Genomic DNA, 14,471 nt, shown 5'->3' with positions numbered 1-14,471 from the left:
AGATTTGGATAAATCTTTCTCTGTTCACAAAGTCTCCATTTGTTAGAACTGAAGTAGATATTTCATTTTCATTTTTTATTTAGCCTACTGAATTCTAAAAAATTTTTAATACATGAATAATATTTAAAATATTTACTGCCTCTCTGTATGAATAGCATATTTGCATTTTGTACCCATAAATTATTTTTACAAAGCTAAGTTAATTTGCCTTTTGCTTCTGTGCCCTTGATAGAGTGAATGAAATAACAATATGGACCCAATGATGTGCTTTCTCGCTTAGAGAAGACTGATTCCTTGTCACGTGGCTATACCCTCAGAGGCGGTCAAGGTTCTCTCGGGGTGAGAACGCCCCGCGTCCCACTCAGGCAGCTGCCGGGGCGCGAGGTCTCGCTGGGACTGCCGGGCCCGCACTCCCCACGCCGGCTCCGCGTCCCGCCCCGCTGTGCGGCCGCTGCCTGCTCCGACGAAGCCCACTGAACACTTCTCTACCTGGGAGGCAAGTGTGAATTAAACCGTACTGGCTCTAACTCCCTCTAAGTTTGTGCAGTATCTTGGAGAAGAGGGTGGAATCAGATAGGTGACTCCGCCTCCCTCAGACCCGCGGGACGCCAGCGCGGAGGAGCTGCGGGGCTCACGGTGCTCCCTGCGGGAGGCAGAGCCGCCCTCACCGCGTCTCCGCACTTCCTCGGTGAAGAGAGAACGGTCATCTGCCCGTTACGGAGGCCTGGAGTTGCTTATCCCCGAAAGACAGATGTGCGGGGAGAGATTAGTGAGACAGGGCGATGAGAGGCAAACGGGGTAAGGAGAGAACCGGGAGACAGCGGGGGAGCTGAGAGGGAGGTCTGCGGCCGCCGCCGTGCGGGCCGGATCCTGCCCGAGCCGGGAGGCTGGGCGGGGCAGGCCGGCCCGCACGCGGGGCGCCGGGAGGGCGAGCAGAGGACGCGGCTGAGCCTGCTGAGCGCGTGCGGCCGCCTCACGCCGGCGCGGGGGCTGGAAGCCTTCCCCGGTGTGGGAACTCGCGTCCTCTGTGACCCTCGGGACGCGCTGAAATGTGCCTGCCCCCCCCATCACACGTCGGAGCCCTAGCCCCGGTATCTCAGCGCGGAGATCGGGTTTTCACAGAGGTAACTAAGTTAAAACGAAGTCATTTTAGTGGGCTGTAATCCGACTTGACTGTTGCCCTTATTAAACGATGAGATTAGGGCACAGGCACGGATACGGGGGCGACGGTAGGGACGCAGCGCGTCTACAAGCCAAGGAGAGAGGCCTCGGAAGAAACCTGCCTGCCGGCCTGTGGAACTGGGAGCGGATAAGTTTCTGCGGCACTTTGTTGTGGCAGCCTGGGCGACAAGCGCGCCCTAGCGAGGGCACGGCCCGGACGTGGGCACACTGCGCCGCCGGACAGCAGGGCCGCGGCCGTGCCCGCTGCAGTTTTGCTTCTCTGTGAGACGTGTGGGGTGGCAGCAGTGAAACTGCCCCTGCAGGAGTTGAGCCAGCGCAGGGTCCCCGTTACCACTCCAAGGGCTTTCTCACAGCAGACCTGCCCCGAAGTCTCCATTTTACCTACTGCCTCCCTGGGGACTTTGCTGTCTAACCGGCTCCCGCTGGCCCAAGTGTGGGCTCCTCTTGCAAACACGCCCTCCCTAAGAGCCCTGCTGCAGTGTGTGCCGTCGCATGCCAGCACTCAGCGTGGCTGCCCCTACCCCTGCCGACCGTCTGTGCTCGGAGTGCCACCAGACTGCAAACCCGCCTCAGCCTTCTCTGCGCCTCAGCTCCAAAGCCCCGAGGGAGCAGCCGGCCTTTCTCAGTGCGCATCACTGTGGGTCTGTGCGTGAGACAAGAGCGACGTGAGGACCGTCAGGGGGTCCTGGGAACATAAACCCTGCTCTTCGCCTCCTCAGAACCCCAGGGACACAAGAAGTGGGGTAGGGTCTGAGAGCTTGCGCTTTGTTCCCCTGGCGGAGCCCTAAAGAGGAGGCAAGGCCCCGTCCACCTGTGTAGACGTCGGCCCCGGCGGCCTCCCAGGGTGCCGGATCCTGCCAGACGTGGCCGCAGGCTGCTTCCTTCCCAGCACCCCAGCAGAGCGGACGTGCGGAGAGAACCGGCCAGAGCAGGCCGGGGCGGGAGAGAGAACCAGGCAGGCGAGCTGGATGCGGCCCAGAGGGAGTGGGGTGGCAGGTCTGGGATGCGGGCAGCACAGGGAGGGGGGAGTGCGGCAGGCGGCCCACCGTGTCCCACAGAGGGGAGGGGCACTCGGGGCCTTCACACCTTCAAGGGCTGGGGGCCAGGAGGTGACCAGCTCAGAGACAGATGTGGCGGCCACAGGGTGGAATGTTTGCTTCCCACGTCAAAGCTGGACATGGGTGTTGGATGTGGGTTTGCTGGAGTGGAGGCAAAAGGCTGGGAACCAAAGGAGCTTCAGGGCCGGGTGCTGGGCGGGTGGTTTGCACGGGTCTGAAAGAGGGGCAGGCCCGTGTGGGGACAGAGACCGGACCTCCGTGAAGGGGAGCAGCGGGAGCCCGGAGTCGGCTACAACCATCTCTGCGTGTGGGACGTTTCCACCTGAGGTTACCACAGGGCAAGTGTTTCCTCTCCTCATCCACTTGAGGCCCCCAGAGCACAGTGTTCTGGCAGTTCCATGGCGCAGTGGTCTGCGATGTATTTCACACTGTTTTCAGCAGGAGGCGACAGAGGAATGGCTCTGTGCTTCTGTCAAATTTCTGGTAGGTCACCGTCTACAATATCTGGTGTTCCTTGTAAGAAGACTTCTATAACAAATCCCTCCCAGAAGTTTGTTCTTCTGATGATCTGGCGTGCTTAGTGTGAGCTAAATTCCCTTTCCGAGGCAGCCCCAGCCCATAATGAGGTTCCTGGCAAAGCAGTTCCCCCCACTCGTGACAGAGCTTCTGCACCTTCTCCTCAGTGTGGTAGCCCCCACAGTCCTCACACGCGGACACCTCTCATTACAGAATGTTCAAAAAATTTTCCTTGCAAATAGATGGGTTGTGTGGCAGGCTGACTATTGTCTTCCAAATAAACCTACATCCTAATCCCCAAACCTGTGAATGTCATCTTATATGGTCAAAGAGACTTTGCAGATGTGATTAAGGATTTTTTTTAAATTTTTTTTAATTTCAGCATATTACAGGGGTACAGATGTTTAGGTTACATACATTGCTTTTGCCCCACCCAAGTCAGAGCTTCAGGCGTATCCATCCCCCAGACGGTGCGCACCACACCCATTAGGTGTGAATATACCCATCCCCTCCTCTCCCTCCCACCTGCCGGACACCCAGTGAATGTTACTACCATATGTGCACTTAAGTGTTGATCAGTTAACACCAACTTGACGGTGAGTATATGTGGTGCTTGTTTTTCCATTCTTGGGATACTTCACTTAGTAGAATGGGTTCCAGCTTTATCCAGGAAAATACAAGAGGTGCTATATCACCATTGTTTCTTATAGCTGAGTAGTACTCCATGGTATACATATACCACATTTTATTAATCCACTCACGTACTGATGGGCACTTGGGTTTTTTCCACATCTTTGCAATTGTGAATTGTGCTGCTATAAGCATTAGAGTGCAGATGTCTTTTTTATAGGATGTCTTTTGTTCCTCTGGGTAGATGCCCAGTAATGGAATTGCTGGACCAAATGGTAGTTCTACCTGTAGTTCTTTGAGGTGTCTCCATGTTACCTTCCACACAGGTTGTACTAGTTTGCAGTCCTATGATTAAGGATCTTGAGATGGGGAAATTATCCCAGATTGCCTGGGTAGGCCCAGTGTAGTGACAAGCGTCCTTATAAGATGGAGGAAGAAGAAGTTAGGGTCAGAGAAAAAGAGCTGCGAGCCAAGGAATTCAGGTGGCCACCAGATGCTAGAAAAAACAAAGAAAAGGATTTTCCACTCAGAGTCTCAGAGGAACCAGTCCTGCAGATACGTTGACTTCAGCTCAGTGAAATTCATCCTCAGACTCTAACCTCCAGAATTGCAATGGAGTGAATTTGGATTTTGAGCCACTATGTGGTCATTTGTTATGCCAGCAATAGAAAACTAATATAGGTTATAAGAAATAAACAGAGAATCATGTTACCAAATTCTAAATTCCTACAAATAATAAACTGGGCAGCTTGATTCTTTCATCTACAGATAAACTGAATTCAAATTTCAACTCCACTGTTTACTAGCTAGATAAGTTAGCTAACCTCTGTGTGCCTCCATTTTCTCATCTATTCTATGGGGATAAAATATACAGCACTTAACATTACAGGACTCTTTTGAGGATCGATTGAGTTAATACATATAAAGTGCTTAGAACAGTGGCTGGTAATATTAAATGGTAAGCCCTCAGCGAGTGTTAGGAATTTTTATTATTATTGAAATTCAAGTCCCTTCTCAGGAGAAAGAGAAGAAATTAATTCTTACCCTTTGATAAGCAGAGTACTGCAAGGGACCATGTGTCAACTCTGGACATGTGACAACTGAAAACAATATGCAAATGCTTGGAAGTTCTATGTCCCAAATCCATGCATGTTCCTTGCTGTACAGTATTTCCATTAAGGAGTAAGAGCAGTTGTCCCTCACAACTGCAAAGGAGGTAAGAGGGTTGGGATTTAGATGTCACCACAGATCTGCAGTTTCTGCTCTGGAAAAACCAGCAAAAGGAGTCTAAGAACACCCCAGCCAAGTGTGTTCACAGTAATGGTAGAGGCCTGGCTAAGAGAATGTTCCCCTTTCATCTGGCTCAGAGGCCAAGTGAACTAGATTTATTTGGACTTCCTTGACCTATTCAAGCAAGCAGAAATCCCCCACTTTTAGGCAAAGAGCCAGAAAAAATTCATAAGTTTCAGGGTATTGCTTGAGACCACTTTTCTTAGATGGCCAAGGGCAACAGAACTCTTTTGGCTGGTCTCTGCTTGTGGATCCCTGCTCCTTCCATGCAGGGAAGACACACTGGTCAGGGAAGGCTGGTGGGTATACCCCACACCCTTCCTACTTCAGTGGGTTAATGCAGCACAAGTGTCTTTGTTGTCCACACCGTGGTCCACGTTGGGCATTCCTGGTTGGGACAACTATTTTGGGTGGATCTCCTCCAAGGAGCAACTTAGGGGCCAGTCTTCTTGAGCATTGAGATTCCACCCTCCGCTGGGACACCAGGTCCAGCCCACACAGTCACCAGGGGCAGACACAATGTAGCGGGTTCCAGGGCTGGGCCTGGAAAGGGCGCTGGCTTTGCCGCACACGTGACTGCAAGGAGAGCGGAGAGGTGCGGTCTGGCCGTGCGCCCAGGAACCTGGAGACTCAGGGGGTCCGTGTGAGCACAGCGCAGGGTTACCCGGCTGTGGGATGGGCCCCGTGAGGACGCTGTGCGCCTTTGAACCCTGTGAAGGCTCTTCCTGTCCCGACCCTGGCCTCTCGGCACGCGTCGTATGAAGCGTGCTGCGGCTGCCAGGGCTCCAAGCCCTGTCATGTGGGATGCAGCCCCTGGGCCCCTAGTGCACGCAGTCACCTTTTAAACTTAGCACTTAAAACTCCCTTCACAGACCGCCTCTGCCTGCACCCTTCATCCTGGTGGCCACAGTCCTTGGAAGCAGAGGCAGCCGGGGTACGTGGCAAGAAACCCACGCACACGGCTCTGAAGTGGGAGAGAGTCCGTTATTCCCAGGACTTTGCAAACTGTGGGGAAGGACCCTCCACGACCCTGATTCTTCCATTCAGAATCGTTTCCTTGGCAATGGGCAGTTAAGGATCAGAGGTGGAAATTCAGAGTATCCAGAAAGAGGCATGTTCCAGCATGTGTGGTTAAGGGTAAGGTTGAGTGACGAAGAATGACAGAGATTCCTATAGATGCCATCTCAGACTTCCTCTGAAATGTGCTACTTAGGGTGAAGAAACAAGCCATTAGAAGAGCGAGTAGGATGTTTTTAAACCTAAAGGGCAAAGAAGTAATCACACACATGCTTGTGGGGTATCAACTCTAATTCTGTGATGGGGTTGCGGGGCGTGGGGGCGGGGCTGGGGAAAGGACGCATCCAAGGGCTCCAGGTTTCCCCTGTGCTTGTGGGACTGTGGGGGGAAGAGCCTGAGTGGTCAAAGCGAGACTTTCAGCAGGAAGAGGCCAGTCAGGGTGGACGAGAGGATGGGTGCCAGTGGGCGGCTTCCGCTGATGGGGTCTACGCAGTAGGCGTTGATTCTCAGGCTGCCCAGCACTTCCGCACCCCTCAGGCTGCAGGCAGCCTCGGTCGCACAGCCCATACCGTACAGCACCAGGATTTTGCCGGCTGCGAAGAGAGAGACCCAGGGTTAGTCTCCTCTCACACCTGTCTCCCTCCTCACTCACAGCCTCAGGTGAGCCTCTCCGCCTCCTCCTCCGGGACGAAGAGCTGCTCGGAGTGGGAGCGCCGCGGCATCCCCGACTGCTGCCTTCCGAGCGAGGGGCGGCAGCTGTGGCTCTGACCCCATCCAGGGACCGCGCCTCATTTCCTCTGGCCCCGACATCTCCCCAGTTCGGGAGGCCCCAGAGGGCCCTGCTGCATTACATGGGGCCTCTGGGTTCCGACAAGTGAGGGAGAAAAGGGGGCTGGTGGAGGTCAGACCTCGTACATTTGGCTGGAATGCTTCTGCGGTCCCTATCCTCCTCCTAGCCTTTGCTTCCTTGGAGAAACCAGAGGGAAATACTGCAGATCTCCCTCAAGATCAGATCCCTTCTGCCCAGGGCGCAGAGTTGCTTGGGAGGTGAGCACTGCAGAAGCTCACTGCATGTCTGCGCTATCCCCGTGGTTGGAGGAGAGAGACGCCCCACTGTTGACAGCCTCAGCCCTCCTCTGTGTCCTACATGACATCCTATTTCCCTCATTCATCTCAGTGCAGCTACCCACAGGGCCCTTCACCTGCGAGTCCCAGATCCTTCTGCAAAGTCTTCTAAAAAAAAATAGCAGAACTCACCTTCATTCCCAATAAATTCTCTCTCCCACCATTTAATCGGCCCCTAAAACACCACTAACACCTTTTACAAATTGATCATAAAAGAGCTGACAGTGCCCCATCTAGCTGTATGGTCTAGAAAGAAAAATACTATGGTTGTTTTCTCAACTACTGTCTGAATGGTACATTTGCCTTTTACCACAAACACAGACCTTTCTCCTACTTGGGAAAATTACAAATCCTTCTATAGATTTCAGAATGACACCATGCAAAAATCAAGTGCTTAATCATGGGGTTTCAATGGTAGTGATGATGACAACTGAGGTGATGTCACCCCCTCCATTGCCAGGAGACCGTGGTGGCTGACACACGCCCTCCCAGCCTCTGTCTCAGCTGTGTTTCTCCTCCCCCTGCTCTCCTGCCAGACAGCTTCCTCCAACCCGCACAGGGGTAAGCAAGGCCACACGCGGCAGTCGCCCCCGAGACAGCCCCAGTGTTTTCCGTCTCCTGGCATGTGTGCCCCTGCATACGCCTTCCCATGTTGTGCCAGGTTTGGTCTCAGTGCTCAGCAGGGTACAAGCAGAAGCAATGACGTGTCACTTCTAAGATGACAGGATTACAAGCTGTAGCTCCCTGTCTCTCTTTCTGTCTTGTCGCTCACTCTTGGAGAGGACAGCCGGTACGTCATGAGGACGCCCAGGCAGCCTACGAGAAGGCCCAGGTGGAGAAGAACCGAGGCCTGTCAACAGCCCCCAGGGTGAGCGTGGAAGGACATCCTCACGGGAGACCCTGAGCCAGAACCACCCGACTATACCACTTCGAGATGCCCGAACTACAGGCACCATAAAATAATAAACATTTACTCTTTTCTGCTGCTAAGGTTTGGGGTAAGTAGTTACACAGCAAGGGACGGCTCAGATGCTGTGCCCTTAATAAAATGCCACCAGAACGCCTGGGGAAGTGTCCACACCTGTGCCCACAACCTCCACACACTTGGTCTCTACCCCTGTGCAGGTGAGCGGGGTTGGGTGGCAGGAAAGGTCCGTTTCATTGAAGCAGGCGCGACACGTAACGCCATTGGAGTCCGAGGATTTCTGAAGCGCTGAATGAAGAGAGAAAAATTTCATCTTAAGGAATATGCAGAAAAAGTAGCTGGCATCATTACTATCCCCCAGGGTCATGGTATTCCAGGGTTCCTCGACCAAAAACAAAAAGAGTATTTCCTTCCAAGAGGCCTGCTGGGGAAGGGAGAAAGGTGTGCGTATGAGCTGGGACAACGCGACCCATCGGCTTTGCAGGACTTTGGCGTTATCTTGCCCTTTCAGGGACCTGCCCTCTCTGCCCCGGCTGGAGAACAGTGCTTAGGCAAGGGGAGAGTAGAGAGTCTGCAGCCTAAAAAGATGTGGCTGCTAAAGGAGTAGGAATTCAATAGGTGAGGAAAGACAAGTGTCTCAGCTGGAGCAGGAGAGCGGATGTTCAGATCTGCAGAGGGCACGCAGGCCACCCCTGCCGCCCGCCACTCGGCCTGCGGCCACCCCTGACTGTCCCCGGGAGCCTCCGGGGCGGGGGAGCCATTGGCCAGCGCGGCCAGCAGGTGAGTGGGCGTCCCAGAAGCAGCAGGCGCAGGCGGGCTGCCCAGGGCGCCCAGGGGCGGAAACCGAAGGCGGCGGCGGGGGCGGGGCGGGGCCGGGGGCGGGGGGAGGGGCGGGGAGGGGCGGGGAGGCGGAGGCGGGGCGGGGCGGGGCCGGGGCAGTGCCGGGGGCGGGGGAGGGGCGGGGGAGGGGCGGGGAGGCGGAGGCGGGGCGGGGCGGGGCCGGGGCAGTGCGGGGGGCGGGGGCGACGGAGGGGCGGGGACGCTCGCCTGGAAACAGCTCCCGGTTGCACTGCGCCGCTGCGCAGCACTGGTGGCCGAACGCGAACGTCTTCTCGTTCCCCAGTGTGGCCGAGAAGGACAGCGGGACACACGTGCTTGAAGAACAGCCTTTCTGCTGGAAAAGTTCCGAGCGCTGCCCTGCACAGAACCAAACCCCAAAGAGCGTTTTCCCTTTAAGCCGCAGAGCGATGCCCAAGTGGGCAGCCGGTATTAGAGGCTTAAGGTCCTCGCTCCCTTTGTCGTTAGTCTCTCCACTTCCCCAAGAGTCCCTCTGTGCCCATGCCTTTTGTAGAATAAACCAAGGGAGGGGCAGTGGGCTAGAACTGCTTGGAAAGGGAGTGTCATGCCTCAACAGTCCCCAGGAGGTTGATGCCGGCCCCCGGATGGTCTGCTTGGCACAGAGCCCAGCCCTGCCACCTCCTGCCACTGCCCTCTCGGCCCCATCCTGGTAGGACGCTATGTAGGGAAGCAAGGATAACACGGAGGGTGCGGAAGGGAACCAGCAGATGTGTCGGGTTTCTGAACAAAGCAACCCCCTGACTCCAGGCACCTTCTCCAGCAGCCCGGCGGGGCCTACCTGACGTGTTCAGTTCTTGCTTGTTGCTAAAGCAGCCGTGAGAGGTTTTACAAATCGTCTGCCTGTTGGTTCCACATTCATCAAGAAGACACTGTGTACACGGATAACGCTCTACAAAAGGGAAATAAACATTGCTCAAACAATAATTCAAGAATGAAAACTGTCAAAAGTCATAGCTGGTGTTTCAACAGCCAAACATTCCTGGGAGTCAAGGTGCAGAGAAACCTGGTCTCTGGAGACCCACACAGCCCACCCGCCTTCCCGGGGGGCTTCACTGCCCACCTCAGCCTCCAGGTCTTCGGGAGGAAGGGGCCGCTTGTTTTTACCCACAGTGCTGAAAGCAGACGCGGCGAGGACACAGACCGCAAGGAGGGACTTTAGGCCGGAGGACTGCAGCATGGTGGCTCCCTTGTCACACTGCAGCGAGAGCATGTGGTCAGGATAAGGGGCCCAGCCCTCTAATCCGGCAATCCAAACGCCAGACAGTGCTGTCCATTCATTCATTCGGCAAGTGAGAATTTGTCAAGCACTTTCTTTGCGCCTAGTGTGGCTCTTTTGGGAGATGCAAGAATGAAAAAATGCCATCTTTGTCATCAAAGCATCCAGGGGGAAAAGAGCAGTCCTTCCCTAGGAAGGATGCGTATGGGGGGCTTCCGTCTTGCAGGTGTGGAAGGTGTTGGGGCCCCCTCTGAAGCTCAAAGGGGATGGTCTGGCCAAGATGCAGAGCTCGCTCCTCTGGGCCGTGGGCAGAGGGCCCCCCTGCTCTAGAAAAGTCTGCTGTACACCACAGAAAGCAGCCCCTTGGCCCAGGATGAGAATTTCTCAAAGTCACCTTCCCACAAAGAGCTGGTCACCACGGCACAGGTGTCACCACGGCACAGGTGTCACCACCCCACACTGGAAAAGCTCATCTTCAAGTATTTCCAGTCTTCTTTTGAAGGGACCACCTCTGAGATGGCAAGGAGGGCAAGTGTGCTCACCCAGAGAGGACCTGGCAGGGAGCCAAACCCCAAGGATGGGCTCCCTCCCTGCCCCTTTCTTTCACGTACTTTTATAGGACTGGAACCCAAATGGCCTAGTAATTAAAGCTAGATAAGTATAATCTTGATGCCAAGCCAAGGGCAATAAATTGCATTCATCTTCTAGAAAGAGCATGTGAAAACAGCCATTCCCGACCCTCTGATCTCCTACAGGAAACTCTCCGGGGAAGTAGACTATTGTGAGTTTAGCTAGTAAGTTTCAAAGGAAAAAGAGTTAAGAAGGAAAGTTTGCAATTCAGAACCTCCCAGTCTCAGTTTCGTCAGTGGCTATTTTAATGCTAAGTCTCCCATGGGCGTTCATCAAGCGTCCGCCTCCTTCACGGACACACAGAGTCGTTGCCATGTAAGACTCCTGGCAAGAAATCCCTTCTAGAATTTCGTGCCGCGGGCGGTGGGGGACACAACTCCTGGACTGCCTCTCTTTCAAACAAACAGCACACTTCATTTTGCAAATAACATGAAGCATGAGCTCTTTTCTCCTTGGTCACCAGAAAGTTCAGCGTTGTATTTCATGCTAAACCATGACTTCTCTAACTGCTTCCTTCTGTTCATTGTGTATGTTGGTATGTTTGTCTTTTCGAAAACTGCTTCTCACCATTCAAGGGCAGTAGAGATATTAGTGACGTGCCCACTTATGAAGACTATGGCGGGGGCAGTGCCGGGGTGTGGAGGCCCTTCACAACACCTCTGGGCCTCTGTCTGTGGTCTGCAGCGGACTGTCCCCAGGCCCACTCCTGGGCCCTGTAGGGACCAGAGAGACATCCTGTGCTCTCCGGCCCACAGCAGATACCGTCGTCCGGCCCTTCCTCGGTGCTAATTGCCAGCTGCAGCCCTTCCTTTCTCCTCCTGGCCCCCAGAACCAGGCCTCAGGGCCCACTTGCATCTCTCTAGAAGAGGGACTGGAGCCTCCCTGCACCCCATTTTTCTTCTCCTTCTCCCTGTATTTTCTTGCTGATCCATTGTTCGGGCCTATCTACTGTAAGTTCTATGCCAGGCTACTTGTCTGAAATGGGAGATGAAGGCTAAAATCGAGGGATTCGTATTTCAAAAAAGTCCTCCGACCAGGCATCAAAATCTTGCTCGCGTACTCTGAAAGTCTGGACGCTGCGGTGATCCACACTGGACAGGTGGGATCCCACTGGGAGCCGAGCGCTAAAGACACAGAAGGCGCCAGGCCTGCAGGAGAGGAGCGGCAGGGCTGCCCAGGCGCCCAGAGCAAGGAGGGCGCAGGGGCCGCGGGTCTTGCCGGAGTCCCCGAAAACGCACAACGCGGTGGCAGGAGGTGAGGCTGCTAACCTGGCAGGTTCCTGTTGTTTAAGCAATGTTGACAGAACATTTCAGGGGAGACAGGAACTTGAGCCCAGAAAAGACCGGAAAACCTGCCAAACCCGCGGAGGTGGTAGTGCTGGAAGAGGCCTTCAGTGCCTCGGTGGGAAATGCCGTCTGTATACCTCTGGAAAGCATCCAGCCATGAAATATGAAAAATGATGTTAACAAGGCTTGGGACTTTCCAGACAGCCTCTCTCTCTCTCTCTCTCTCTCTCTCTCTCTCTCTCTCTCTCTCTCTCTATATATATATATATATATATATATATATATATATATATATGTATGTATATATATGCCTCTGAGGTGATCTGGGTCGGCTCAAGGTTATTATAGAAAGTGAGACCTGAATCTCAGCATGTGAAATAGGTCTTTGCCGTTCCCTGTAGACTTGCCTTCAGCGAGGAAGAGAGTGCTCCCACCATGACACTGCAGGGATTTTGTAGGCTTTTTCCCTGACCCCAGGGAGGGTGACTCTGAAGGCAGGTGGGGCAGGGCAGGAGTGGGGGGCTCATGAATTTCCACAAGGCAGGGAGGCTTGGATTCCTTCCCAGACTGGAAAAATTCATACGGGCTCCTGGAAAGGAGCGCTGATGGCGTGTGTGTAGAAAGAACGCCATTTTGTGGGGCCTGAGCAGTGGCCCTCTGGCCAGCATTCTCCCTGGAGGGGAGGCTGACACTTCTTACCAGGGACTGAAGGCATCTTCCATCCTTACCACCTCCGAGGGTTTGTCAGGTTTTCCGGTCTTTTCTGGGCTCAAGTTCCTGTCTCCCCTGAAATGTTCTGCCAACTTTGTTTAAACAACAGGAAGCTGCTAGGTTAGCAGCTCATTCCCGCCACCGCGTTGTGCATTTTCGGGGACTCCGGCAAGACCCTGCCGCCCTCCAGTCCTGCCTGCTCTGGGCGCCTGGGCAGCCCTGCCGCTCTTCGCCCCGTTCCACAATCCTCTTGCTCAGCATCTGTCACAACCTCACGATAACGGGTGGAAATGTTGCCTGTTGCTGTCTTCAGAAACAGGAAAAATTTCGCCTTGCATGGGAGAGACTGGCTGAGTGCGGTGAGGACGGGCTCTGGAGTGAGGCCCGTTTTCACCGTGGAGCCGCTCCGCTCCTCTGAGCCTCAAGCTCAGGGGCAATGCCCAGTTCTTAGGGTGTGGGTGGAGGCCCAGGCCATGGCGACACGCCTGTTGCGGTATGGGCACATAGCTTCACCGTCATCCACACCAGCAAAAACGGGCAACTGTTTGCATTTGGTGGAACAGGGGTCGGGGTCAGTAGGGCCAACTGGCCTGTTGACATGTTCTGCATTTGCCAACGTGGAGCAAAAACACAAAATGAGCATAATCCTGTTTTTCTGTCCACCGTCTCAGCCGAGAGCATGTCTAACAGGGTGACCAGACACCCAGCAGCCCCAGGGGCTGGGCCCAGGCTGGAGACTCACCGCAGAGTCCCGGCAGGCTTAGCTAGAGAAGGACAACGTCTTCATTTTCACTAACCTCTAACTGAAATTTAGCCTTTCCTCCCACAGGAAATGGAGTCCACAAACCACAGCAAACCCACCACCTGTGGAAACCACGGAGCGTCCCTAGCACATGGCCTCTGCCGGCTCTCAGGGCGCTCCCTGCCCTCGCCAGCCCCCCGGCAGGCCCTGTGTCCCGTGCGTTCATAAGGAAGCGTGTCTGCCACTGTTCCACCCGTTAGGAAAGTCTTATGGCTGTATAGCCCATCATTATCATCCTGTGTGACTGAATTTTATTCAAGAGAAGGGCTCCACAAGTTCCCCGTCCTGCCACAGTACCGAGGCCCAGAGAGGGCTGCAGCCCAGCGCGCCCTGGCCCCAGGCTGCGCCTTCCACGGTCCTGCGAGGGCCTCAGCCCACTAGACCTCCCCCTTCTCCCCCACACTACTTGGCCGTGAACTCCGGCCGGCTGGGCGGCTAGAGGTAAGGATAGCGTCGGGCAGAGAAGGTGTGAGGCCAAGAGGCCAAACTTACAGGTCAGTCTTAGGACATATGCTGGTTAAATCCGACGCCCTGCTGCGGAGCGACGGTGCCCTGCCCGCCGGGCCTGCCTCCCGCGCGGCCGGCGGCCTGGAGCCCAGACCGGTCGAGGGGAGGAACGACCGGGCGGAATGAGCAGTTCTGCCGCTGCTGGTGGGGAAGCGTGGCCTCCGTCACCTGTGTCGCGGGCTGAACAGAGCATAACAGAAGTGAAACTTGGGACTGCCCAGTTCTGTGCCAACTTCCGACTTCCTCAGCAAACCGTTCGTGGCCCCATGAGTACAGTAACCTGCGCGGTCACCGCAGCAAGTTGCCAGAGCCCCTGGGGACACCGTTCCTGGAGGCAGAGAGAGGCCAAGAGTGGGAACCTGGAGCGCCCACGCTCTGACTGGCGCCCCCACACACCTCCTGGCTTCAGAATCGTCCCACAGGGCCCCTTTTCGGGACCCCACCCTCTCAGGGCAGCTGAGCGCGTTCTTGGAACCAGAGACAATATTCTGCTGCACCACGTCCCCGGCGGCCCGCCCCTCGGTCGTGCTGTGGCCACGTCCCCTCGTCAGCCCTGCTCCCGGCCACACACACAGATGCGGTTTGTGACCAAAGCCTATTTCAGGCTCCCCTGAGCGTTCTTCTCGACTAGGCCCTGACTTTTGTGTGTCCATGTTGTTTTTGTATTGTCCAGCTTTAGCGAGAATCCTGCTAATTCTGTTTAACCAGAGCCCCGCCC

General features: G+C 55.1%; 1 protein-coding gene across 1 annotated transcript; it reads right to left on the bottom strand.

Moving 5' to 3' along the window:
• Positions 1-5,909: 5,909 nt before the first annotated feature.
• On the bottom strand, positions 5,910-13,959 carry LOC123649213 (protein RoBo-1-like). Its single transcript, XM_045567170.1, has 6 exons — positions 13,739-13,959; positions 9,706-9,796; positions 9,380-9,490; positions 8,791-8,940; positions 7,900-8,031; positions 5,910-6,286 (listed from the first exon to the last, which is right to left on the bottom strand). The coding sequence occupies exons 2-6, from the start codon at positions 9,776-9,778 to the stop codon at positions 6,096-6,098; spliced, it is 657 nt and encodes a 218-aa protein (XP_045423126.1). The 5' UTR covers positions 9,779-9,796; positions 13,739-13,959; the 3' UTR covers positions 5,910-6,095.
• Positions 13,960-14,471: the final 512 nt, after the last annotated feature.

This window comes from Lemur catta, chromosome 13 (assembly GCF_020740605.2).
Source record: "Lemur catta isolate mLemCat1 chromosome 13, mLemCat1.pri, whole genome shotgun sequence".
In the NCBI taxonomy this organism is placed as follows: domain Eukaryota; kingdom Metazoa; phylum Chordata; class Mammalia; order Primates; family Lemuridae; genus Lemur; species Lemur catta.
Note: the sequence above shows the minus strand (reverse complement) of the source record. Positions and strands in the feature narration are given on the sequence as shown.

Excerpts from the sequence above, each read along its gene's own strand:
- LOC123649213 (XM_045567170.1), bottom strand. The coding sequence starts at position 9,778 with ATGCTGCAGTCCTCCGGCCTAAAGTCCCTCCTTGCGGTCTGTGTCCTC. Across the intron at positions 8,032-8,790 it reads CAACCGGGAGCTGTTTCCAG|CGCTTCAGAAATCCTCGGAC; the intron begins GCGAGCGTCCCC and ends CTCTTCATTCAG. Across the intron at positions 6,287-7,899 it reads TGTGGAGGTTGTGGGCACAG|CCGGCAAAATCCTGGTGCTG; the intron begins GTGTGGACACTT and ends CTCTCTTCGCAG.